Raw genomic sequence first — 27993 nt, 5'->3', positions numbered from 1 at the left:
CTGTATTATTAAAAAAAAAAAAAAAAACCTTTATAAAACAACAATGTGAATGCTTCCTAAAATAGCTCTTATAAATTGCTGTTTTCCTTGAATTGCTGAGTTTTGGATATTTCTTTTCAGATAATAAAGCTTTGTAAAACTAGAGGGACCCAGGCAAGGTGGCGCACGCCTGTAATCCCAGCAGCTCCGGAGGCTGAGACGAGGAGCATTGCAGGTTCAAAGCCAGCCTCAGCAGTGATGAGGCACTTAGCAACTCAGTGAGACCCTGTCTCTAAATTAAGTACAAAATAGAGCTAGAGATGTGGCTCAGTGGTTGGGTGCCACTGAGTTCAATCCCCTGTACAAAAAAAAAAAAAAAACAAGTGGAACGACATACTATAATTCAGATTTTACTTCCTCAGTGCTCACATAGGAACAAATATTAGAATCAGTGGCCTTTAATTTTAAAGGCTGATTTGAATTTTATGAACTATATAGCTTTGTCACAGCTCATGCTTAGAAGTTACAGCTTCTGGCTGTTACTCTACTATCATATTTGGCAAGTAACTTTAATTTTGTGCTTTTCAGTTTCTCAATTCTGAAATTGGTGTCAGATCACACATGAATCTCTGCCAATGTTGAATTTCTAAAACAAGCAAAAAGTGCCCTTAATGGTTTGGGTTAAAGCAAATGTCATACTTGTGTGGGAATGTATGTGTATATGAGTGTGACACACATAGCTATATGATCACATCAGAGAACTTACAGATTGCTCACTACAAACTAACAAGATTTAGAGCAGAAATTAATTTTATTGTCATTGCTATGTTTTTAAAAAGTAACTTTAATTTTTAATACTTTCCCAGTATTAAAAGAATGTCAGGAAGAAACATATCATTAAGCAGCTAACCACTTTGGAGTGAAGTGCTAAACATGCAACAGTTTTTTTTTTTTTTTTGTAAACTTTAATTGTTGGATGTATTTCAAAAATTATATTAATATCAAGCACAAAAGCTGTATCTGAGAATTTTTTCTGGCTTGTGTGTGTGTGTAGACACGCACGCTGGAGCTCTAACCCAGGGACTTGTATATGCTAGGCAGTTGCTCTATCTCTGAACCACATCCTCAGTTGTGCAAGTTTTAACCACTACATATGGTTTTAATGATTTCTGAATTGTTAAACTCCCCAATCCATTTAAATGTAGAACCTTTTCATCATTTAAACTAAAACTATATCATTAAATAATAGTTCCCATTTTTCCTTCCCTTAGCCCTTGGCGAACACTATTCAACTCTAGTCTTTATTAATTACTAGCTGTGTTGTAAGTGAAATCATACAATATTTGTCTTTAGTGTGTCTGGCTTATTTCACTTAGCAAAATGTTTTCAAGGTTCATCTATGATCTAGCATGTGTCAGAATTTTCTCTTAAAGGCTGGATTATATTCCATTGTGTGTATTTACCACATTTTGTTTTTCCATTCATCAGTCAATGGATTTTCGGGTTGCTTCTACCTCTTGGATATTCTGAATAATGCTGCTGTGAACATAAGTGTTCAAATATCTGTTTGATTCCCTCCTTTCAATTTTTTGGGGGGACACAGAAGTAGAATTGCTGGATCATATGGAAATTCTATGTTTAATTGTTTGAGGAACTACTGTACTTATGTTTTATGATGTGCAGTTAAATATTACAGGGATGATTGAATAAGTTTAGCTTGGATGTCTTTGAATTTTAAACTTTTCAAATACTTTTAAAACTCTGACACATTGTTAAATACTTAAGTTTCTGATGTTGTGGTGAATTAGCTCTTATCGAACTTCATTATCTTTGAATTATCTAGGAATTTTCTACTTTGATTCTATAGAATTCTTTGATTTTGAAATTATACTTAAAAGTAACCATTTAAATTATAAAATAGATTCCTGACCAAGTTTACCATGTCATGATCGCCCTTTAAGCCAAAAGTTTTAGAGTCTCTGCTAAGATTTCAAAAATGCTGGGATCACAGAACTTATCTACTAAATTGAGTTTTCAGCAGCACAAAATTATCAGGTATGAGCGCGAGTTTAAGTTATTTGTAGTGTTTAAAATACAATAAAATGTAGAAATTTGTAAATTTGCTTTCTACACAAAGAAACAAAATGTAAATTTGCTTTCTTCAAAAAGAAATTAAAATTAAAAGTTTGCCTTCTTGGTCTTGGAAGAAAGGAAACATGGCAAAAACATTCTGTGGTCTCCCAGTTTTTGAAATCCATGTTTTCTGTCAAGTTTTTTTTTTCCCTTGAAAACATTCTTATGATCATTAAATTCTCTAATTAATAAGTTAGAGCATGGAATTGGGTGAATGTGAAAAGACTGAATGAAAACCATCCCCACAAAGTGATCAGGAAAAAGTACTGTTGAGTTCACTGATAAAGTCTGGCACCATGGCTGTCATCTCTAGTCCCAAGTAAATTGGAGGCTGAGGCAGGAGGATAGCCTGCCTCAGGGATTCAAGGGATTCAAGACCAACCTGGGCAACATAGACCTTACTCAAAAAACAAACAAAAAATCCAACCAAAACTATATTCAGTATAGCAAAAACCCATTCTAACAAGCTTCATTAAGGGATAACTTGTGTTTTTCTTTGGGCTTAAACATCAGAGACAAAGCACTTTTCTGTAATAAACTCTCATGGTTTTGGAATCTTTAAAAAAAAATATGTTAAATGAATTTGATTTTTTTTAATCAATGTAATTTTTAGTCACAGAAATTAAATACTTTATAAAGAAACATCAAATTAAGCAAAGTAGGAGTTAATAATTCTAATAATCTTGGAGTATATTTTAAAATGTTCTCCCTTCTTTATGATTTTATTTCCTATAGCATGTTAGAAATAAACTTAGTTTTCTTTTGCAAGAAAAAGTGTAAATTCATTCTAGGGAGAAATTTGATTGCTCTAGGTAATATTTGATTACCTACTGTGTTCGAGGCACCATGTTAGATAGGGATATAATGGGGACATAATAGTCACAGGATGCTTGTTCTGGTCAGTTTATAGTCCAGTCCAGGAATAGCCAAAGAAATGGAGTGATTGGGAATGGAGGGGGCAAGTCACACCTCTCTCCAGAAAGATAGAAAGCAATTTATTTGTACATTTGCCTTCCCCATTACATTTACGGGTTTTTCTAGTGTAAGACATGGTTTTATCATCAAAGGTCAGAGCAATGTCTAAAATGTGTAGCCTTCAACTCAGTGTTCACTGATTCATCTCCTCGTGTGGTATTAGGGATAGCGAAAGTGGTGCTGGCCCTAATGGTGACAGGGGAACTGCAGCTTCATGTGAATGTCATGTCAGACACCTGAGCCCTCCTCTTTCATTTATGCCAAAGTTTTCCTCCTTACTGGTTCAAGCTTCATACCCTGGAAACATGCCCAGGTATCTAATATCCTAAAAGTAAAGTCCTCACCTTCTTTTCAGAAGGAAGTTACTTTAAAGGGAACTAGTTCCTTTTTATTCTCCATTCACTCTTCAATGTACCAAAATTTATTTTTTCCCCTGCCTCTTATTTCCACTGAAAAGTATTTCATCAATTGCCTTCTATTTGCCAAACCCCTAGGCAGTGTTAGGTGCCATCCTTCATACCCTTTCTTGTCATTTCATTCCCATTTACACCCCTTAAGTGTGCTAATATTCTCTACTTCTAATACTTTTGTGCTGATAACCCTCTACTCTCTCTCTCCCTCTACCTTTAGTCTTTTTTTTTTTTTTTAGCTCCTCTTCACTGTCCCCCTCTTCCAGTATATAGGGCCTTTTACCCCTGTGATAACTCCTCCTGGTGTTTTGTTTTTTTTTAATGAGGGTCTTACCCATGCCTAGCATGTGCTCTGCCACTGATCTACACCCCCAGTCCCAACTGTTTAAATTCTAACGTATAGATGCTCTCTTGTGCTTAAGCTGTTATTACCTAATTTCTTAATAAGCATTTCCATTTCCCACAGGAATCTCAAACTCACTACAACCAAAATTGTATCTTTTCTATCCCATATCTTGATTGATTTCTATATTTTTTATCTGGTTGTACAGGTTACAAACCTTGTATACCCTTGTGATGTTGGGGAATGACTTTAGGAACCGGTTTAAATTTCATTTTCTCTGTAATACCTTCCATAATTAATGTAGGCAAAGAGCTAATGACTCCTTTTCTTCATGCAACCACTGTCCCTTATACATTGGAGTATTTTGACACATATGATTATCATTTGCATGTTTACCCTGTTCCTGGAAAGCAGGGACTGACTATCTTATCCATCATGGTACTTCCTGCCTATAGCAGTTCCTTCCATTAGTAAATAGCCAAGAAACATAAACTTTAATCCTAATACCAGCATCTATGAGCAATGGTCATGGTTAATATATCATAGGAGGTTGTTTAGATAATAGATTTATCTTTTTCCTATTTGCAGAAATGGAAGAATTTAAAAATATTTTTTTCTATCATCTTGGGGTGGTGAGGATGCAAGGTAACGTAGAATACTTCTAGTATGTTTTAAAGATATTTACTTCAAATATTGTTTAATCCTTTAAAGGATAAGAATATGAAATGAAATCTCATATAGTATGCTAGCAAGTCTAGAGTCACTTCTAGTTTAACGTACTTGACTAAAAACATATAAGATCATCTGTGATAAAATGTGCATTTATTTAGACATGTAGATTTTTAAAATTTTCAATAACTTACACTTGCCTATTATAAAGAAATGCCTTTAAAATAAATAAACAAACCAACCAACTGACGAGGGCAAACAAACAAAAAATGCCATTATGTTGTGGGAAATTTAGAAAATTATATTAAAAAAAGGCTTTTAGGGCTGGGGATGTGGCCCAGTGGTAGAGTACTTGCCTACTGTGTGCCAAGCCTTGGGGGCCATCCGCCGCATTACAAAGGGAGAAAGAAAAGGCCCTTATTATCACTCATAATTTCACCACAAGGAGTAGCCACTGTTGTCCTATTCTTATTCTGAATGTTTAGAGTACATATAGAGATTATATGATGCCACATATCTCTACTACAAATGGAATCTTGTTTGATTTAACAATATATTGCAATTTCATAGTTTTAGAAAGTTTATGACACTTAATGTTTTTATATTCAGTTATGTGAATGAACCTTTATTGATGAACCTTATATATATATAATGCTACAATTAATGTAAGTATTGTTAAAAATTCGAATTGATTAGTCAAATGTTATTTTAATAAGTGTACGCATTAATGAATGCAAAGGGGATTATTTATAAAAGCTGATTAGCATATGGTTGCTGATAGAAGTCTCTCAGGAAGCCAGGTGTGGTGGTGCAGGCCTGTAATTCCAGTGGCTCAGGAGAGGCGGAGGATTGCGAGTTCCAAGCCAGCAATTTAGCAGGGAACTCGGCAATTTAGCGAGCCCCTGTCTCAAAATAAAAAGGGATGGGGATGTGGCTCCGTGGTAAAGCACCACTGGGTTCAATCCTTGGTACAAAAAAAAAAAAAAACTTTCACAGGAAAATTTACTTTGAAAATAGGTTTTGGTCGAGAGTCTGCTTTGTCTGCCCAGAGATTTTGTGAGCTTTTTCAAAGGAAGTCAATGAACAGGCCTTACTCAGTGTGGTTATTTATTAGGGTTGTAGTAGGGGACAGGTCTTGGCCTCTGGTTGGCAGGAATTTGTAAGGAAAGTTGGCTGCTTATGAGCATAGAGGCCAACCCCTAGTTTTCAGGTTCAGGTGGAACAGAGCCCTTCTGAGGGGTGGAATGAAAATTCTTGGCAGCAAAATGTGGAAAACCTGTAATTTTGCATGTGATCCACACAGCAAGTATGGATAAGATCTAGGCCAGCACCCAGCTACATTTCAATATTTCATTTTACTTTATTAATTTCCTGTGTCTCATGTCTTCTGCTTTCTTGGTTTGTGAATTTTGGGCCATATCCTCCATTAGTTTCCTAAAAAATTGGGAAATGAGAAGTAAATTTTGTTCTTTTTCATGGAAACTTGTAGAATCTTGTTTATCATAATAGTTCTAAAATTTCATGATGCTGTGCTTTAATGGGCTTTCTTTTGTCTGTAGACCAGAAATTGTCCAGAAGTTTTGGGTTCTCAGTAGGTTCTACATTGTTGTAAATTTATCTGAATTATTTTGTGCTGCTGATTTCTGTATTTTCTTTTTCTCAAACTTCTGTCATTTGGTTGTTCCACCACCTCAACTAATCCTCTTGATTCTCTTATATTTTCTTCTCTATTTTCTCAACAGCTATATTTTGTAGGAGGTATTCTCAAGCTTATTTTTCAATTCTTTTGCTAAGCTTTTATTTTCACTATTTTTAATTAATGGTGTTTTTTTCCTATAATTTTAAGAATTTTTTGGTATTACAGGATTTTCAACTTTTAGCTTTTTCTCTGAATAATTTGTCTTCTCTAGGTTGCTTTTCTTCCTGTTTTTATTTGGTTATAGTCTCTTTCTTCAGGTTTTTGAGATTTATTCAGTTATCTTGACCTTGGTCATGGGCCCTTATCTAAGAGTGGGGAACTAGAAAACTGATTGGAAACTTAGGAAGCAGGGGGTGCCATTTATTTAATCTTGAGATAGGGTTTTGCTAAGTTGCTTATGAAATCACTAAGTTGCTGAGGCTCACTTTGAACTTGGGATCCTTCTGCTACAGCTTCCCCAGCTGCTGGGATTACAGCTGTGCACCACAGTGACTGGCCATTAGGTGGGCCCTTCACCTTAAGGTTCATTTGGTGTGGACATTTGCTGGGAGCTCCTGCTGTCTTTCTCCTTGAAATGTATTTTCTTTTAGGGACTATAATTAAAGTCTCCTCATGGAGAGAAGTGCTTGACTTGCCAGCACTAGAAACATTGGGGGTACTGCTGTTAACTCTGCATGGGCTATTATTTTCTGAAATTATGCCTTCAATATTTGTTATCCATCCTCTATCCTAGAGGCCTTCTCTTTTAGCCTCTGCAGGAGATTTTTTTCTGACCAGTTCTCTGTTGTTGGACATGGATTGTTTCTAACTTTTCACGAGAGTAAGTAATGCGATCTTTGTGAATATTCTTATAAGATAATCTGGTGTGTTTTTGTAGGATAGATTCCCTAGAAATAGTTGTCCATGTAGAGTAAGTAGGGTATGTGCATTTTGAAGTTTATTGATATCACTAAATTGTTGTCTCTCCCTATAACATGAAAAATTTTATGAATTTCTATTCATCTTAGCAGTTCATAGACATGCACATTTTCTGTCCATGCCAGTATTGGCTATTTTAATCTTTTCTTTTTTTACTTTTGCTAATCTGGTGGGCGATAAATACCATTTGTGTTTATCTGTATTTATTTGATTATTAGAAATTTGATTTATTCTGGAAATTGCTGTTCATAAGATTTGCTCATTCTGATATGTTTTAAATTTGGTTATGGGTCTGTGTTTAGTTTGGGGCTTGGTAAGAAAATAGAAAAAAAATTTAAATTTAAGTGTGTTCATTCCAGAGTCCTTATTTATATTTTTACTGTTCATTTTTTCACAGTTTTTAAGTATTAATTTATACTACATCACAATGTTTCTATGTGACTAGTCATATTTTAATTGTATATCTGGTTATTGATGCAGTAATAATAACTATATAATATTACATATCTGACAAAATACTTTTGTATGTATAATGTTATAATAGTTCATGAGGTTGGTTGAATTTTGCAGATGAGGAAACTAAGGCTTTGAGAAGTTAAGAAACTTGCCCACATGTGTATGTATTTCTTTATAATAATACAAAAGGCCAGGTTGTGGCCCTGCAGCACAATTCATTGTGTCTGTCATTAGTGGCAAATAAGGATGATTCTTTTCCCTTTTCTGTATTAGCAGGTAAGTCCCCAAACTAATTATGTTCTTAGATAATAGCAATGTTATTTTTTTTTTAACTAGAAATGAACACAGAAACAGAACAACAGCTTCTCCACCATGCCAGAAATGGCAACACTGAAGAAGTAAGAAGGCTGTTAGAAACCGTGAAGAGGAAAGAAGTAATTGCTGACATTAACTGCAAAGGTGAACTTTCACTGGATTTCATAGTTTTCTCTTGAGAATCCACACAACTCTATCATATACTTAACACTGATCTTATCTTTGGAAGAATCCCTACAAAATTGGGTGAAATGTATTCCCACTCCCCTCTAAGCTAGATCCATTCTTAAAATATTTTTGGATCCAAAACCTTATAGGCTCCAAGGTTGAGCCCACGTCATGCATTGTCTGATAATTGTTTTTCTTCTTGAAGATACTGTAAGTTGAGCCAATAGGGCTGAATGATTTTTGTGTGTCCAGCATGTAAGATATTTTGGAGATAGTCATGCAGAAATAGATGAGATCCCCACCCTCATTGAGAATGTTCTACTAAATCAATAAATCAGACTGTTTACATTACAGAATATTGGCAGTATATGTAAGTGTGGGTACTTTGGGGCCCCAGAAGAGAGGTAGTAACTTGAACTTCAAAGATTAGCTTCTTAGAGTAAGTGGTTCTAAGAGTGTGTAGGAATTAAACCAGGTGAATTCAAAGAAGTAAAAGGATTCAAGACAAAAGAAACAGCATGAGCCAAGGTATGAGTTGAGAGATTGCATATGCAAGAGCTCACAGCAGGTAGAGAGGAGGATAAAACTATTTGGGTAAGTAGCAGCCAAATCATAATGTACATTTTATAGCAAGGTTGCAAATACATTATAGCCTTGCACTCAGAGGTGGAGAAAAATAGAATTTATTCTCTAAAATGGTTTAGCATTTTAATAAACCCCTTTACATTTTGGGAGCAAGGTAGATGGACTAAAAGTTAAATTTGGGGTACTTCAGTCTTAGTCCTTTTGATGAACACCTCCCCACTGGCTCCCCTAAATTGGCTTTTAAAGTGTAAAGGTGGGCCTTGCTTTGTTTGTGCAGTGGAGACAGATGTCTTCAAATCCGTGAGGTAGCCTTTGGTTCTGTAGTGACCCTTGTTTTCTTAGTGCTCCTTAAGCATTTGTAGCTTAAGTGAAGCTTAGCTATAAAGCTAAACTTGAATCTCTCCATCTGTCATATGATACAGGTGGTACTCCTTGTCTCTTAGGAGACTTACCTGGGTCATTGTTGACTTTATGTCACCTGAGCCACCTTTTGTCACATCTTTATTGTATTCAGCTCAGCCACACTCCTTGTATTAGTCAAGCCTCTTCAAAGAAACAGAACCAATAGAATATGTGTAATTATAAGAGGGGATTTATTAGGTTGGCTTACATGATCAGAGGCTGAATAGTCTCACAATGGCTGTCTGCAGACTGGAGGATTAGGAAATAGTAGATGCTCAGTCCAAGAAGCTGAAAGCCTCAATTATGAGAGAGAGAGAGAGAGAGAGAGAGACAGACAGACAGACAGACAGACACACACAGATACACACCAGTGATTCAACCTGAGTCCAAGACTTAAGTAAGGCCTGAAAGCCTCCTGGAGAGCTGTTGGTGCAAGTCCAAGGCTGAAGAATCTGCCCTATCATGGACCAGCTAAAGAAGGATTGTATTCTCAAGAGCTTCCCTTTTTCCTTAAAAAAAAAAAAAAGATATATATATATATATATATATATATATATATATATATATATATATATAGTTGTAGTTGGACACAATAACTTTATTTATTTCTTTATATGTGGTGTTGAGGATTGAACCCAGTGTCTCACACATGCTAGGTGAGCACTCTACCACTGAGCCACAACCCCAGTCTCCCCTTCTTTCTTCTCCTGTTTCTTCATTTCATCTGGGCCTACAGTTATTAGATGGTATCACACAGGTTCAGGGCAGGTCTTCCCCATTCAGTTCACTGATCCACAAGCCAATCTTCTCTGGAAACACCTCCACAGACCCATCCAACCAATCCATAAGTTTTATGGGTTGTCTAGGCATCCTTCAGTTTACTCAGGTTGAAAACCAAAATTACCTGTTGTGTTTTTAGTCCTCTCTTGGGAAAGTGTCATGTGGTAATGTATTGAAATGTGGCAGCCTAGGGTAGCTTTGCTTAGTTAAAAGTTAGCCTTCCCTCTCCATGCATTACAGAGATTGCTTTGACATGGCCATCTTGCAGGTGGGTGCTAAGATAGGTAACATGCTCGTGATCTTTTCATTATACCTCAGATACAGCTAGCTTGTTCTCAGCATCTTCTCAGATTATCTTACATCCTGCTTATTTTATCATCTCCTTCTACGGCTAATTCCTGTCCCAGGAAGGGCTGTCTTAAGATGGATTTATGGATGTTTTACTCCTTTTTCACACACTCTCCTCATGTCCTAGAGCAGCAAATCTCCTGGCTTCACCCTCAGCTGGGAGGAAACCATGATCTGAATTGCTTAGAAACTGTAGTCTGAGTTGGCCAAAGTAATTTAAAATTTCTCTGCATCCTTCTACAAAGACTGACTCTCAATCTTTACTGCAGGGTTGTTTTTTTTTTTTTTTTTTGGTTTTGTTTTTTTGTTTTTTTGAGATGGAGTCTCCCTAACTTGTCTAGGCTGGCTTCAAACTCAAGATCCTCCCTAGAAGCTGAGATTACAGGTATGCACCATGAACCCAGCTTATTTTTAATGCTAAAAATGTTTAAAAATCCTCAATGACCCTTTTCTATCTACCTTCTTCCCCTATCCATAGTTGCCTCAGGCTAATTAGTGGAAAACCATCTAATTAGGTAAAACTGAGAGATTTATGTTAATGGTTTTTTCAAAATTTCATCTCATTATACCTGTTAGTCAGCCTTTGTCTTAAGGGGAGTTTGAGGGGTTTATGTAGAGGAGTAACAATCAGATGATGTGCAGTTCTTTACTAAAGGGAATGGGTAAGTCTGCATGTAAGTAGTGTTTCCCTGTGAGAATTGATTTTTTTTTTACTTATATAATCAAATCCTAAGATATAAGGAAATGATGCAAATTAATATATTCCGTTAGAATGAAAGCTTAACAATCAATTTACAGATGATACTATTGGAAGGAATCTACTGAGCTTAAGTCGAAAGTGAGAGAATGAAATCTTGACAGGCAGAATTGAAGGTTAAGGTGAACATATCTAGGGTCTGGGTTAGAAGATCTAACTAGTATTACTTATAGCTACTGCCTTATTATAAGCATGTGCTCATGGTTCTGTCTTTTGCTAATATGAGTCAGTCTTGTAAATAAAAATAAATATTTATATTTGTGTACATTGTATACTTCATATAAATGAGTGTCATTTCAAGAAATAAGTTTGGGAAAAAGAACTTACATTGGCTGTCTCAACACATGCTTCTAAGAAGTGCTATCATTTTTCTAGGAGCTCCAGATGGGAAGTAATTTGAATATTACCCTATCATATCTGCTGATGTTTTCCAGCATTTTAATATTCTATAAAGGGTTCTATTATTTGAGGTAATTCTTAATCATTGAATGTTTTAAAATACTATGATAACTAATTATAGAAAATGTTTGAAGTATTTTCAGAATTATTTACAATTTTGGAATTTTGATTTTTTTGGATATAGAATCCCACTTGGAAACACTAGATGTGAAGAGACCAGTTCAGAGGCTGTTTTAGTAAAATAGAGGATCTAATTGTGAGTAGATGGGACAGATGCAATGAATGGAGGTAATGGAGGAAAGTATATGTGATGTATTAATATTTAGGATGTAGAATTGAAAGAACTAATTGAATATGGGGTATGAAAAGGAGAAAGCAGCCAAGGGTGATGCTGGTATCTGCCATGAAAAATTAGGTAAATAATAGGGCAGACAGTTGTGAAAATAAGTGAGAAGGGGAATGGGTAGTGTTTGTGTGTAAATGTGAGTACATGGAATGAAGGACAAGCTCAGCTTTGTATTTCCTGAGCTTGAGGCACCTCTGCATCATCCACCTAGAAGGTGTCTGAGACTTGGAAGTGGAAATCTGTTTTTAAGTCAACAGTATATAAACAATGTAGTTGGAGAGGGCCAGTAAATACCACTTTTGATATTACCAATAATGAACTCATTAGAGACAAATAGTTTCCCACTTGGAGGAAGTTCCAGAATTGTGAGACCAGTGCAGGGCTATAGTAGCCAGGGAGGACCGTCCATCCTCTTTGATACTAGACTGTGATGCAGCAAAGTGGCAGATGAAAAGAGCCCCTGTGATTTGTTGTCAATATTTTAAATAAAAGTTGAGGATAGATTAAATGACATGGTGGGAGATGAACATATTCTTCAGTGGATAGGTACTTGATTGGAAGGAATGAAATGAAAAAAGCAAGTAAAAATGGGAAGGAAGAGTGAGGAGGAGGAGGATGATTGGTAATGAGCATGGGGTTAGAGAAGGTTTGTTTTTGCTTGTTAGAGGGGAGAGACTACTTACTTGCTCCTTCCTATGAGCAACTAAAGAGGAAAAGGTTAAAAATAGGGGTGGGGTGGGGGAAATACTTGAGAAGCAGGAAGGGATGGGATCCAGAAAGAATGATTGGTCTTTAACATCAGGAAGGAAAGATGGTAGAATATGTGAAATAGAGGTAGGAGATGGTAGCTTTATTTCTGGGATGCCCAAAAAGTTCTATGAAAGTTTCTATTTTTATTGTTAAGCTGAAAGATGATGTCACTGCTAAGGGTTGAGATGCCTGCAAAAGGAGCTTGAGGAGAATAGTAATAGATTGAAATACTTGTTATGGAATGTAGGAGAGACATCTGAAGAGGTCATTAGAAGGTTTGCCTAGCCAAAGTATGGAATCTTGACTTCATGGTGTCAAAATCAATAGGGTTTTATTATTTTTCTTTACTCTGGGTGAGAAACCTGGATGGGGTTCTAGAGAAACTGAGCTATTATGTTTATCTTATTTTGTGTTTTTTTTTTCTAGGCTGCTATGACAAAGATAGTGAAGCGAGGATATTGATTAAAAAAATATTGCCAGGCCATGGTGGGGCCTGCCTATAAACCCAGCTACTTGGGAATCTGAGGCAGGAGAATCACAAGTTTAAGGCCAACCTAAACAACTTAGCAAGACCCTGTCTCAAAATTAAAAATGGGCTGGGGATATAATTCAGTGGTAGAGTGCCCCTGAGTTTAATAAGTTGCTCGGCACAGTGGCACATACCTATAATTCTAATATGTGGGAGGCTGAGGCAGGAGGATCACAAATTGAGATAAGCCATTCTTGTCTTGAAATAAAATAAATGAAGGACTGAGTATGTAGCTTAGTGATAGTGCACTTGCTTAAGCACGTGCAAGGCACTGGGTGGAAAGACAGACGATTCTCAGTGCTGGAAAAAAGAAAGTTGACATAGAGGGCCAAGGAATACATACCAGATTTATTGAAGTCGATATTGGAGCTATTTACATGAATGAAAAATAATTAAAGAGCGAGGGACTGATTAAATAGAAGAATAAGAGAACTAGTATGAGGGTATACCTGTGAGGAAGCTGGAAGGTGGGGTGTTTGTGTTCATCAGGGTGTCCAAGTTTTGGCTTTGGCAATGGGTATGTGACATTGAGCAGCAATGGTTTGTGAGAAATGAGGGGAACTGAGAAGTCAGCATACTTGAATGGGCAGTAAGTACCCCAAGATGGTGTCAGGATTGAAGGTAAGGAGAGAGACTGCTGTTGTGTGGTTAGGGGTGAGTCACTAGAAGGCTGGCAGGTGGTGGCCTCAGAGTACACATTTGAGAGAATTATGGCTCAGAGGGCTTGCAATGTGAGTGGAAAAGTCATTGACCAAAGACACCAGTGGGTTTTTTTATTTATTTTTTTTTTGAGAGAGAGAGAGAGAATTTTTTTTTAATATTTATTTTTCAGTTTTCAGTGGACACAACATCTTTATTTTATTTTTATGTGGTGCTGAGGATCGAACCCAGCGCTGCATGCATGCCAGGTGAGCGTGTTACTGCTTGAGCCACATCCCCAGCCCAGCAGTGGGTTTTTGATGTGGAGGTTTACATGACTTCTCTTCAATGAAATAAGTAGGTGAGTGGGAGTCTCCATCTGAAGAATAAAGGGAAATTATGATTATCAGGAAGAGTTAGGCTTTATTTACAAATAGAAAGCAAAAGAAATGTTCATTGAACTACACACTGAGGCTCTGGGATTTATTGACTGTGTAATTAGATGTTCCATGGGGCACACATGTAAGAGGAAACAGATGGAGCAGTTTGGGTAAATGGCAGACACTCACAGGCACACTGATGGCAGCTCCAGTCCCGATGCCTCTGTGTGTATGTGGTGAGTGGGCATGTGTTTGAGGCCTGATGTGATACTCTGAGGTTGGTAACTGAAGATTCCGCTGGTTCAGAACCTGATGTCCAGGATCTGAGAGTGTGTATAATGCAGGTGAGGTTATATAATCCCCTTTAACCATTAAACCACAGGCTTCTCCTTGGGAGTAATCCCCTGGGAGCATTAGGCTCTTGGGCTGTGATGGACCCTCCAGGGTGGTAGGCTTTGGGAGTTTGATCAGACTATAGTCTCTGCAACCTGATTTAAATTCTACTAAGCTTTTGGAGCTATCTCAGCTCTATGCTGTAGAACCCTTTATCTTTTCTTTTTCCTAAATTGATTTTTATAGCTTTAGTTTTTTCAGCATACCTCTCTTCTGCTCCTCTGCTAGAATCTGACATTTCATTGCTTTTAACTTTGATTCTGGCTATCTTGTTGGACTTTAGCACTCTGGTAACCCAATATCCTCATTACCTGAGATTTTTATCTGAAGTCAGAGAGCTAACAGTGTTCCACATGCTGCAGGAAATACTCTACTGATTCCACTGCCTTTGGCTCCTCTGTCTACTCTCCTTAAGTGGTACGGTTTTTTGTCTTTTTGGTTTTTTTTTTAGAGAGAGAGAGAGAGAGAGAGAGAATTTTTTTTAATATTTATTTTTTTAGTTTTCGGTGGACACAACATCTTTGTTTGTATGTGGTGCTGAGGATTGAACCCAGGCCGCACGCATGCCAGGCAAGCGAGCTACCGATTGAGCCACATCCCGAGCCCAGTGGTACGGGTTTTCAAATAGAGTTGCTTGTTGTGAAATGTTATGATAAGAGAACCAAGTCTTTGCTAGATGATGACAAGATAAAGACTCAACTCCAGATCCAGCAAACTTTACGGATCATGTAATTCATGTAAACCCATTGTGTCTCCCAGAGTACCCTTTGAGGATGAGGCTTGTGTTGGTCTGTCACTGTGACAGAGTGCCTGAGATGAACAGCCTAAAAAGAGGAAAGATTCATTTTGGCTCATAGTTTCAGAGATTTTCGTCTACAGTCACTTGGCTCTGTTGTTTCTGGGCTTGTGAGGAGGCAGAGATCGTCATGGCAGGAGCATCTGGAAGAGCAAAGCTGCTTATCTCCTGGTGGCCAGGAAGGGAAGAGAAAGAGCTCCCTTTTATAACAAAGCCCTTTCCCAAAACTGATTAAGCTATGAATCTATAAGTGGATTAATCCATTCGTAATGTCAGAGCCCTCATGACCCAATCACCTTCCAAAGGCTCACCTCTGAGTATTGCTGCACTAGGGACCAATCCTTCAGTGAGATTTTGGAGGACATTAGAGATTGAAACCATAAGAAGGATGCCAAGTCAAAAAGATGGCACCCATCTGGATCATGTGAGTTCTAGTCTTTGCATTCTCTTGGCAGAAATTCAGTTTGTTGTAAAACTACATAAATAACATCTAAAAAAAAATCTTTTTCCATTTTTAGGAAGAAGTAAGTCTAACTTGGGCTGGACACCTCTTCATCTGGCATGCTATTTTGGACATAGACAAGTGGTCCAGGATCTGTTGAAGGTCTATTTATGGCTTTACTTTTAATGACTAAATGAATAATTATTATGGAAATTATAGGATAAAAATCTTAGAAAAGCCAACTGAACCATAATAGTTTATTAAAGCAATAGCTCATCATTAAAAGACACTTAATTTTCTTTACTAAAAACATAAATTAGGTTAGCTTGATTAATTAAAATTCTGTGATTTTAATAATTTGATTTTTACATTATTGGCTTTTTAAAGTGGCAAAGCAGGCATATTAATTAATGAAGATATAAGTTTCAGTTTTACAAGCATGACAAGTTGAAAAAATAACCAAAGTACATCCCACATTAAAAAATAATGTCAGAATCTCTTAGCACTGTACTTAATGAGATTTGAGACCTCATATTTCTCAATTCACTGAACAATTTTTCACATATGAATGTTTTTGAAATTAGGTTGTATCTTATTCTGTACAATTAATGGGGGCATTTTTTTTTTAATTTGAAAACTTATTACCTTATGGTGGAGGAACTAGTACTGTATTTGGAGATAGTTTTCCTTTGTTCAGTATAGCTGCTTCTAAAGTTGAGTGAAGATGTATTGATTTTTAAAGAAAATCCCTTTTTGTTCTACTTATCTGTTAGACTTTTACCATTCAGGAAACTTACTATTTATTTTTACTATGAATTGAATTTAGTTTTAGTAGTGACAACCAAACAATATTAGCAATTATTCTAACTTTGAAATATTTAATTATTTCTAAAAATTAATTCTACTTTTTTCTATTTCTTGATATGTAAGATGTTCTAAAGTTTTCATGTTTATTAGGCTGGTGCAGAAGTGAATGTGTTGAACGACATGGGAGACACGCCACTTCACCGAGCTGCATTTACAGGACGAAAGGTGAAAAACATTCTAATTTCAATGTTTACAAGTGAAATATTTGGTAGAGCAGTCACCACTATTTTCTCTGCTATAACCATCTTCTCAGCAACTGGAAAAAGCCATGAGAAAATGTATAAGCCAAATATATTGGGCAAAGGTGTTTCTTACAAATGAAATCATGGACTTGTGTCTGGCTTCTATAATTGGGCATAATGTGGTTGAGTCTTGTAATACTGTAGCATGTGTCAATAGTTTATCCCTCTTTATGAATGATATTCAATTGAATAGATACACATTTTATTATCTGTTTACCATTTATTGAAAGGACCATCTTTTTACTTTGATGAAAATCAATTGATCATAAGTATAAGGCTTTATTTCTGTATTTACTATTCTTTTCCTTGATCTATATGTGTATCCTAACATCAATTTATTGCAGTAGCTTTGTAATTATTTTGATATAATAATCAAATGGTGTAAATTCTCCAGCTATAGTCTTGTTTTTAAAAATTATTTTAAGTACTTCAGTACTTTATATTTTCATATATATTTTAGAATTGTCAATTTCTATAAAAATGTCTACTGGAATTTTAATAGAGGTTATTTTTTTGAATCTATAGGTTGGTTTGGGAAGATTTGCCATTTTAACAATTTTGAATCTTCCAGTCTATGGACCTGAAATTCATCTTCATTTATTTTTAGGTCTTTAATTTCTCTCAGCATTTTAACATTTAGAATATTTCTATCCTCAGAAAGAATCTTTGTTAGTATAAAGATCTTTCACTGCTTTTGTTAAAAATTGACCTGACCTTAATCGGTAGAATTTGGAATGCATCTGGTCTGCTGATGTCTCTGCTCAGTTAATGTTAGCATAGTTTTCCAGCACCCTTGCATCTACATAGCTTAGTGGTTAGTCGGTGTTTGGGTAGCAGTGGTCTCAAATGCTCAGTCCCATAGGTCACTTATACTCTCTACTTGTGGACCTGTGTTTAAGCTGGAGAGTGTTTTCAGAGTGAAGGCATTTTTCATTTCTGCCTCTGCTCTAAATTTCTGAAGTGTGCTCTCTTATTTTTCCTGATCATGACTGATGTTTCTAGAAGCTGAGGCTGTGGATCTAACCTACTCCTTCTCTGGTTCTTTCATTTCTAAGGACTTCCTATTAGATAATCAGGCTATTTTGCCATTTGCCCTATGTAGGAGGCAGAGTAATGGTCCCCAAAGGTGTTCATATCTTTTTTTTTTATTGTTGGTCGTTCAAAACATTACATAGTTCTTAATATATCATATTTCACAGTTTGATTCAAGTGGGTTATGAACTCCCATTTTTACCCCGTATACAGATTGCTGTATCACATCAGTTACACTTCCATTGATTTACATATCGCCATTCTAGTGTCTGATGTATTCTGCTGTCTATCCTATTCTCTACTATCCCCCTTCCCCTCCTCTCCCCTCCCCTCCCCTTTTCTCTCTCTACCCCCTCTACTGTAAATCATTTCTTCCACTTGTATTATTCTTCTCTTACCCCTCCTTTCCTCTTATATGTAATTTTGTATAACCCTGAGGAACACCTTCCATTTCCATGCGATTTCCCTTCTCACTCCCTTTCCCTCCCACCTCTCATCCCTGTTTAATGTTAATCTTCTTCTCAAGCTCTTCGTCCCTACCCCCTCCTTGGTTACTCCCCTTATATCAAAGAAGTTATTTGGCATTTGTTTTTTAAGGATTGGCTAGCTTCACTTAGCATAATCTGCTCTAATCCATCCATTTCCCTCCAAATTCTATGATTTTGTCATTTTTTTAATGCAGAGTAATACTCCATTGTGTGTAAATGCCACATTTTTTTTTATCCATTCATTTATTGAAGGGCATCTAGGTTGCTTCCACAATCTTGCTATCGTGAATTGTGCTGCTATGAACATCGATGTAGCAGTGTCCCTGTAGCATGCTCTTATTAGGTCTTTAGGGAATAGACCGAGAAGGGGAATAGCTGGGTCAAATGGTGGTTCCATTCCCAGCTTTCCAAGAAATCTCCATACTGCTTTCCAAATTGGCTGCACCAATTTGCAGTCCCACCAACAATGAACAAGTGTACCCTTTTCCCCGCATCCTCTCCAGCACTTGTTGTTGTTGGACTTCCTAATGGCTGCCAATCTTACTGGAGTGAGATGGTATCTTAGGGTGGTTTTGATTTGCATTTCTCTGACTGCTAGCGATGTTGAGCATTTTTTCATGTACTTATTGATTGATTGTATGTCCTCCTCTGAGAAGTGTCTGTTCAGGTCCTTGGCCCATTTGTTGATTGGGTTATTTGTTATCTTATTGTCTAATTTTTTGAGTTCTTTGTGTACTCTGGATATTAGGGCTCTATCTGAAGTGTGTGGAGTAAAGATTTGTTCCCAGGATGTAGGCTCCCTGTTTATCTCTCTTATTGTTTCTTTTGCTGAGAAAAAACTTTTTAGTTTGAGTAAGTCCCATTTGTTGATTCTAGTTATTAACTCTTGCGCTATGGGTGTCCTATTGAGGAATTTGGAGCCCGACCCCACAGTATGTAGATCATAGCCAACTTTTTCTTCTATCAGACGCCGTGTCTCTGATTTGATATCAAGCTCCTTGATCCATTTTGAGTTAACTTTTGTGCATGGCGAGAGAAAGGGATTCAGTTTCATTTTGATGCAAATGGATTTCCAGTTTTCCAAGCACCATTTGTTGAAGATGCTATCCTTCCTCCATTGCATGCTTTTAGCCCCTTTATCAAATATAAGATAGTTGTAGTTTTGTGGATTGGTTACTGTGTCCTCTATTCTGTACCATTGGTCCACACGCCTGTTTTGGTACCAGTACCATGCTGTTTTTGTTACTATTGCTCTGTAGTATAGTTTGAAGTCTGGTATCGCTATACCGCCTGATTCACACTTCCTGCTTAGCATTGTTTTTGCTATTCTGGGTCTTTTATTATTCCATATGAATTTCATGATTGTTTTATCTATTTCTACAAGAAATGCTGTTGGGATTTTGATTGGCATTGCATTGAACTTATAGAGAACTTTTGGTAATATCGCCATTTTGATGATGTTAGTTCTGCCTATCCATGAACAGGGTATATTTTTCCATCTTCTGAGGTCTTCTTCTATATCTCTCTTTAGGGTTCTGTAGTTTTCATTGTATAAGTCTTTCACCTCTTTTGTTAGGTTGATTCCCAAGTATTTTATTTTTTGGGGGGATATTGTGAATGGAGTAGTTGTCCTCATTTCCATTTCAGAGGATTTGTCGTTGATATACAGGAATGCCTTTGATTTATGCGTGTTGATTTTATATCCTGCCACTTTGCTGAATTCATTTATTAGCTCTAATAGTTTCTTTGTAGACCCTTTTGGGTCTGCTAGGTATAGAATCATGTCATCTGCAAATAGTGATAATTTAAGTTCTTCTTTTCCTATTTTTATGTCTTTAATTTCTTTCGTCTGTCTAATTGCTCTGGCCAGTGTTTCGAGGACTATGTTGAACAGAAGTGGTGAGAGAGGGCATCCCTGTCTTGTACCAGATCTTAGAGGGAATGCCTTCAATTTTTCTCCATTCAGAATGATGCTGGCCTGTGGCTTATCATAGATTGCTTTTACAATGTTGAGGTATGATCCTGTTATCCCTAATTTTTCTAGAGTTTTGAACATAAAGGGATGCTGTACTTTGTTGAATGCTTTTTCTGCATCTATCGAGATGATCATATGGTTCTTATTTTTAAGTCTATTGATGTGGTGAATAACATTTATTGATTTCCGTATATTGAACCAGCCTTGCATCCCAGGGATGAATCCTACTTGATCATGGTGTACAATTTTTTTGATATGTTTTTGAATCCGATTCGCCAGAATTTTATTGAGGATTTTTGCATCTAGGTTCATTAGAGATATTAGTCTGTAGTTTTCTTTCTTTGAAGTGTCTTTGTCTGGTTTAGGAATCAGGGTGATGTTGGCCTCATAGAATGTATTTGGAAGTTCTCCCTCTTTTTCTATTTCCTGAAATAGCTTGAAAAGTATTGGTGTTAGTTCCTCTTTAAAGGTTTTGTAAAACTCTGCTGTATACCCATCCGGTCCTGGGCTTTTCTTAGTTGGTAGTCTTTTGATGGTTTCTTCTATTTCCTCTATTGTTATTGGTCTGTTTAGGTTGTCTATATCCTCCTGACTCAATCTGGGCAGATCATATGACTTAAGAAATTTATCGATGCCTTCACTATCTTCTATTTTATTGGAGTATAAGGATTCAAAGTAATTTCTGATTATCTTCTGTATTTCTGAAGTGTCTGTTGTGATATTGCCTTTTTCATCCCGTATGCTAGTAATTTGGGTTCTCTCTCTTCTTCTCTTCATTAGCATGGCTAAGGGTCTGTCGATTTTATTTATTTTTTCAAAGAACCAACTTTTAGTTTTGTCAATTTTTTCAATTGTTTCTTTTGTTTCAATTTCATTAATTTCACCTCTGATTTTAATTATTTCTTGCCTTCTACTTCTTTTGCTGTTGTTTTGCTCTTCTTTTTCTAGGATTTTGAGATGAAGTATGAGATCATTTATTTGTTGGTTTTTTCTTTTTTTAAGGAATGAACTCCAAGCAATGAATTTTCTTCTTAGAATTGCTTTCAATGTGTCCCATAGTTTCCGATATGTTGTGTCTGTGTTTTCATTTAACTCTAAGAAGTTTTTATTTCCTCCTTGATGTCTTCTAAAACCCATTGATCATTCAGTAACCTATTGTTCATTCTCCAAGTGATGCATGATTTTTCCTTCCTTCTTTTATCATTGATTTTCAGTTTCATTCCATTATGATCAGATAAGATGCATGGTATTATCTCTACTCCTTTATATTGTCTAAGAGTTGCCCTGTGACATAATATATGATCTATTTTTGAGAAGGATCCATGTGCTGCTGAAAAAAAAGTGTAACTACTTGATGTTGGGTGGTATATTCTATATATGTCAATTAAGTCTAGGTTGTTAATTGTGTTATTGAGTTCTATAGTTTCCTTATTTAACTTTTGTTTGGAAGATCTGTCCAGTGGTGAGAGAGGTGTGTTGAAGTCTCCCATGATTATTGTATGGTGGTCTATTAGACTCTTGAACTTGAGAAGAGTTTGCTTGATTAACATAGCTGCACCATTGTTTGGGGCATATATATTTATGATTGTTATGTCTTGTTGGTGTATGGTTCCCTTGAGCAGTATGTAGTATCTCTCTTTATCCCTTTTGATTAACTTTGGCTTGAAATCTATTTTATTAGATATGAGTATGGACACTCCTGCTTGTTTCCGCAGTCCATATGAGTGGTATGATTTTTCCCAACCTTTCACCTTCAGTCTATGTATATCTTTTCCTATCAAATGCGTCTCCTGTAGGCAGCATATTGTTGGGTCTTGTTTTTTGATCCATTCAACTAGCCTGTGTCTCTTAATTGGTGAGTTTAAGCCATTAACATTTAGGGTTATTATTGAGATATGGGTTGTTCTTCCAGCCATATTTGTTTATTAATGTTACTAAACCTGATTTGTTTTCCTCTTTGATTACTTTCCCCCCTTTACTGCCCTACCTCCCACTGTTGGTTTTCAATGTTATTTTCCATTTCCTCTTCCTGTAATGTTTTGCCAAGGATTTTTTGAAGAGATGGTTTTCTAGCTGCGAATTCTTTTAACTTTTGTTTATCGTGGAAGGTTTTAATTTCATCTTCCATCCTGAAGCTTAATTTCGCTGGATACACGATTCTTGGTTGGAACCCATTTTCTTTCAGTGTTTGAAATATGTTATTCCAGGATCTTCTAGCTTTCAGAGTCCGTGTTGAGAGATCAGCTGTTATCCTGATTGGTTTACACCTAAATGTAATCTGCTTTCTTTCTCTTGTAGCTTTTAAAATTCTGTCCTTATTCTGTATGTTGGACATCTTCATTATAATGTGTCTAGGTGTGGATCTCTTATGATTTTGCACATTCGGCGTCCTGTAGGCTTCTAGGATTTGGGATTCTGTTTCATTCTTCAAGTCTGGGAAGTTTTCTTGTATTATTTCATTGAATAGATTGTTTATTCCTTTGGTTTGGAGCTCTGTGCCTTCCTGTATCCCAATGACTCTTAAGTTTGGTCTCTTTATGTTATCCCATATTTCTTGGATGTTCTGCTCATGGTTTCTTAGCAGACTTGCTGAGCTGTCTATGTTCTTTTCAAGTTGAAATACTTTGTCTTCATTGTCTGATGTTCTATCTTCTAAGTGATCTACTCTGCTGGTAGTATTCTCAATTGAGTTTTTAAGTTGGTTTATTGCTTCCTGCATTTCTAGGATTTCTGTTTGTTTGTTTTTTATTACCTCTATCTCCCTGTATAGTTGATCTTTTGCTTCTTGGATTTGTTTATGTAATTCATTGTCGAAGTGATCTTTCATTGTCTGATTTTGCTGTCTAATGTCTTCCTTGAGACTCCAGATCATCTGAAGCATGTATCTCCTGAATTCTTTATCTGACATTCCGTCTGTTGCAGCTATTACCTCTTGTAAAGTTGAGTTGACCTGCATTGCTTGTGGCCCTTTCTTTCCTTGTCTTTTCATACTGCTCGCGTTTCTTTCTGCTTGGTGAAACTGTTGTGTTTTTGAAATTTTCCCCCTATTTATTTATATTGCTCTTGTATAGTTGGGAAATCTCCCTTGCAGGGCGGGTTGTGGCTGTGCTCCTCCTCTAATTAGGGTGATCTGTCTACCACGCTGGTCGGTCGCAGGTCTGCCCACCCTGCGGGCGCAGGTGGCAGCTCTGCTCTGCCCCCACTCCAATTGTGGTGACGTAACTACCACGCCCTCGGGTCGTTGGTCCTGATCTGGATGTGGGCGGCGGCTCTGCTCGGCCCCTACTCCAATTGGTGTGACGTGTCTACCACGCTGGCAGGCCTCTAGGCCTGTTCCGCCAGTGGGTCGCAGGTCTGCCTACCTTACGGGCTCGGGTGGCAGTTCTGCTCAGCCCCCACTCCCAGTGGGGGTACCTGACTGCCTCTCCAACGGGTCGCTGGGCCTTTTCCGGACACGGGCGTCGGCTCTGCTCCACCCCCACTCCAACCAGTGTGACGTGACTGCCTAGGTGCTACTTGTCCACCACGCTGGCAGGCTACCGGGCCTGTCCTGCCAGTGGGTAGCAGGTCTGCCTACCTTGCAAGCTCAGATGGCGGCTCTGCACAGCCCCTACTCCAAATGGGGTGACTTGGCTACCGCGCCGTCGGGTCGCTGGTCCTGTTCTAGGCGTGGGCAGCTACTCTCTTCGGCCCCAGCTGCAGTTGGGGTGACGTGATACCACGCCGGCGGGTCACTTGGCCTGCTCTGGGCACAGGCGGCAACTCCACTCTGCCCCCCTGGCCCCCACAGCACCCAGCAGGACCCGGACCGAGAAGCAGTCACCGAAGGTTCCCCAGCCCTGGGCCAAAGCAGCTTCGGGAGCCAGAACCCGGCCTCTCCGATCCCAGCCACGCTCCGCTAGGAGCAGGCTCCAAGGAGCAACCCCCGCGGGTTCCCCAGCCCCAGGCCAAAACTGTTCCGGGAGTCAGGGCCCAGCCGCCCCGAGCTCAGCGCACGCTCCACTTGTAGCTGGCTTCAACACGCAGTCTCCGCAGGTTCCCCAGCCCTGGGCCAAAGCAGCCCAGGGAACCAGAATCCGGCCGCTCAGAGCCCGGCGCACGCCTTGCCAGGAGCGAGCCCCAAGGAGTATTCTCCACAGATTCTCCAGCCCCGAGCCTGAGCGATCTGTCTGCGAGACGCAGGCAAATACCAGCCTGAAATCACCTGTTCCGTAGCTGAATGAGCCGAGATCAGTAGAAAACAGGGATGATTACATCAGCTCTCCAAGATGGCAGCTGCTGTCCTCCTCCGTGGTCCGACAGGTGTCGAGGATCGAACTGGACCGCTTCTCTCCTCTGTCTCAAAGCCGGAACTCAGCACTAAGCACGGCCATTGCACCACTGGCAGGAGCCCCCAGAATCCGCATCGCTGCACTCCCGCTCTGACACCTCGCCGCTTCCCAGCGCGCGCTGCAGACTCCAGCTGCGGGGCAATCCGCCGATCAGGCAATGCGACCCTCTGTGCGGAGAAATCGCCCGTGACCGAGCCCCCGCAGCTGAACCTCGCGCAATGGAAATCCGTCCACTAGATTCTGGAGCACCTCAATTTCACTGGAAATTCCCAACAAGATAGCCTTCAGCTGTTTCACCTCGTCTTTCTCCCGCACAGTGACGCGGCGCACTGGGGTGATGCACTCCCTTCGCCACCATCTTCCCACTATCAGGTGTTCATATCTTGATCTCTGAGATTTGTGAATATGTTCAGTTATGTGGTAAGGGGAAATTAAAGTTGCAGATCAAGATTGCTGATTGACTGATCATAAGATAGGAAAATTATTGTGGGTTATTTAGTATAATCACAGAAATTCTTATAAGTGTGAGAGGGAAGCAGAAAAGGAGTCAGAGATGTGGCTAGTTTGATGCAGTGTTTCAGGCTTGGGAATTGTGGAGGAAGGGGCTATGAATCAAGAATGCTGATGGCTATTAGAAGATGGAAAAGCAAGGAAATGGATCCTCCCCACAGAGCTGGTCCTGTAATACCTTGATTTTATCTGATGAGCACCATTTCAGATTTTTTAAATACAGAACTATGGATAGAAAATTCCTGTTGTTTTAAGCCACAAAGTTTGTGGTAATTTTTTACAATAGAATCGTATGCACTCATGGGAAAAGCAACCCATGCTATCAGTTATTAAGATTTTCCATTTGTTTCCAATGGCGGTCTGCTACTTTTACTCTTAATGTCTCTTGGTGTAGGTTTTGCCTTTTGTTCCAAGACAAGTCAGTTCCATCTGGCAGGAAAGCTACTGGCTGTAACTGCTCTCCCTTCCCTGGCAAACATCTTTGGGCAAGTGGGGGAAGGGTTAACTGCCTGTGGCTAGAAGGCTAATGACTCCTGGTGTTCTAACTTGAGTTCTAGCAGTTTCTGTAGAATAACTGCTTTTCTTGATTTATAGTTTCTTTTAGTGGATATCCAGCACTATGGATATGGTTAGTTTTGATAATTTTGTCTTTTTTTATATACTCATTCTTTAGAATAACAGTCTTCTGGGCTCTAAATGCCACCACAACCAAAAGTTGTTTCACTCCATTTTTGTGATTTTTCTGATAATTTAAATGATGTAGTAAATTAAGTATGACATAGTGTATTTGTTTACTTTGATAATTGACTACTGTCCAACATGATTCCTAAAGATCACTTATTTATTTCTGATATCGGGTATTGAACCCAGGGGCACTTAACCACTGAGTTACATCCCCAGCCCTTTTTATTTTTTATTTTGAGACAGGGTCTCTGCTTTAGTCAATTTTTCATTGCTGTGACCACAGAGAGCTGTTCTGTTTTGGGGGGCTCAAGGACAGGCAGAACATCATGGTGGAAGAGTGTGGTGGAAGAAAGTGGCTCAGGACATGATGATCAGAAAGCAGAGAGAGCATCCTCACAGACAAAATAAAAACCACAGGGTCACACCCCCAATGACCCACTTCCTGTAGCCACATGCTACCTGCTTACAGTCACCACCCAGTTAATCCCTATTGGGATTAATTCACTGAGGAGGTTAAGATGCTTATAACCCAATCAATTCACCTCTAAACTCTTTGCATTGTCTCACACATGAGATTTTGGGGGACACAGCTAAACCATAACAGTCTTGCTAAGTTACTTAGGGGCTTCCTAAGTTGCTGAAGCTGTCTTCAAACTTGCCATCCTCTTGCCTCAGCCTCCCAAATTGCTGGGATTACAGGAATGTGCCACTGCACCCCGTTTAAGTATCTTTGAATTAGTAAATATCACACCATTCTGGCCTATTCATAAGTTGATACTTATGAATCAGAAAACAGTCTTACTAAAGTTGAGAAAAATAGTACTATTTATAATAAAACAATTAATAATAAACATAGGTTAATTGCTATGCTCAACTCAGGTTTCAAAAGTGAACTGCAAATTAACTTGCATGACCCATATGTGAACCACTTGCCGTTTCCCTTAAGAGTCTTGGATTTCTCATCTTTTTCTGTGGACTGCAGAATGTTCTATTGCCATCTATTTTTCACACATACCCATTCTTGAAAGTATAGCCCAAACATAATCACCATAAAATTTTTCTGACTTCTTGCAGTTGGAAGGCAGCTGTGCTTTTCCAGTTTTCCTGGACACATTTTATAATATTTCCAGTCACCTTATACCTTGTTATTAGAGTTACTGTTCTGTATTCTTAGCTTTCCTACTAGGTTCAGTATAATCTTGTTCTCAAGGATTTAACACAGTTCATTTTGTGTTTTCACTGCAAGTAACAGATTTTACTGCCCATCTCTGTTCTTAAGTAAATCAAAATCAATTCATTATAAATACTTGGCTCTTCACATATTGGGCCTTTTCTTCTACTCTGCTACTTTGAACATGAGACCATATAAATTGAGCCTTAGTTGCGCTGGGGTTGTAGCTCAGAAGTAGAGCGCTGGTCTAGCATGCGTGAGGCACTGGGTTCAATCCTCAACACCACATGAAGTAAAATAAAGACATTGTGTCTATCTTTAACTAAAAAATAAATAATTAAATTGGGCCTTAGTTTTGTTAGCATGCATTTTGTTATCTGTTGTATCCAAAGATAATATTCAGCTGAAATTAAATGGTTGCATCATATAAAAATGCTTAAAAATTTATGTGCTTAATAATTAAGCATGATTGGCTGGGTATAGTGGCTCAGACCTGAAATCACACCTACTTGAGAGGCTGAGGCAGCAGAATTGCAAGTTCAAAGCCAGTTTCAGCAACTTATCAAGACACTGTTTCAAAATAAAGAGAAATAGCTGGTTATGTAACTTAGTGGTAAAGGGCCCTAGGCTCAGTCCCCAGTGCCACAAAAAAAAAAAAAAAAAAAAGGACAAAAAGTTACTTTCTGACTATACTTGGGGAAGGAATCAAATTTTCTTGTGGTAATATAATCTTATTATCCTGAGATTTATTGATTTAATAAATATATCATTGAATTGAAAAGGGATTTTGTTTATTACAAAGCATTTTAAATTCTTATCCTCTGGATTATATAAAATATAGCTCCCCAAATTTTATGAGGGAATGGTCGACTTTTCTTGGTACATTAGCGACCCCTGCTGTTCACTGTGAAAAGTTAATATATCAAAAATTTTAAACGTTTAATTTAGCTTTATTTTTCGCTCAGTTAGAATTCTGAAGTTTTTAATGGCTTTTAAAATAAGTTTCAAATGGGAATAAAATCAATATAGCAAATATTTGGATTGTAGCACTGAAATTTATTTATTTTTGAATGGAATTGAGA

At 38.0% G+C, this 27993-nt stretch overlaps 1 protein-coding gene across 4 annotated transcripts in view; it reads left to right on the top strand.

Annotated features, from left to right (window-relative positions):
• Nucleotides 1-27993, top strand: part of OSBPL1A (oxysterol binding protein like 1A) — a 217301-nt gene that overhangs the window by 3056 nt on the left and 186252 nt on the right. For all 4 annotated transcript variants that reach the window (XM_081263607.1, XM_081263606.1, XM_081263608.1 and 1 more), the window contains exons 2-4: nucleotides 7919-8041; nucleotides 15688-15773; nucleotides 16569-16643. In XM_081263607.1, coding sequence (XP_081119733.1) covers nucleotides 7921-8041; nucleotides 15688-15773; nucleotides 16569-16643 — 282 coding nt within the window. In that variant the 5' untranslated portion in view covers nucleotides 7919-7920. The remainder of the gene's footprint in view (nucleotides 1-7918; nucleotides 8042-15687; nucleotides 15774-16568; nucleotides 16644-27993) is intronic.

Source organism: Spermophilus citellus (genome assembly GCF_964194105.1).
Source record: "Spermophilus citellus genome assembly, chromosome: 12".
NCBI classification, from domain to species: domain Eukaryota; kingdom Metazoa; phylum Chordata; class Mammalia; order Rodentia; family Sciuridae; genus Spermophilus; species Spermophilus citellus.
Note: the sequence above shows the minus strand (reverse complement) of the source record. Positions and strands in the feature narration are given on the sequence as shown.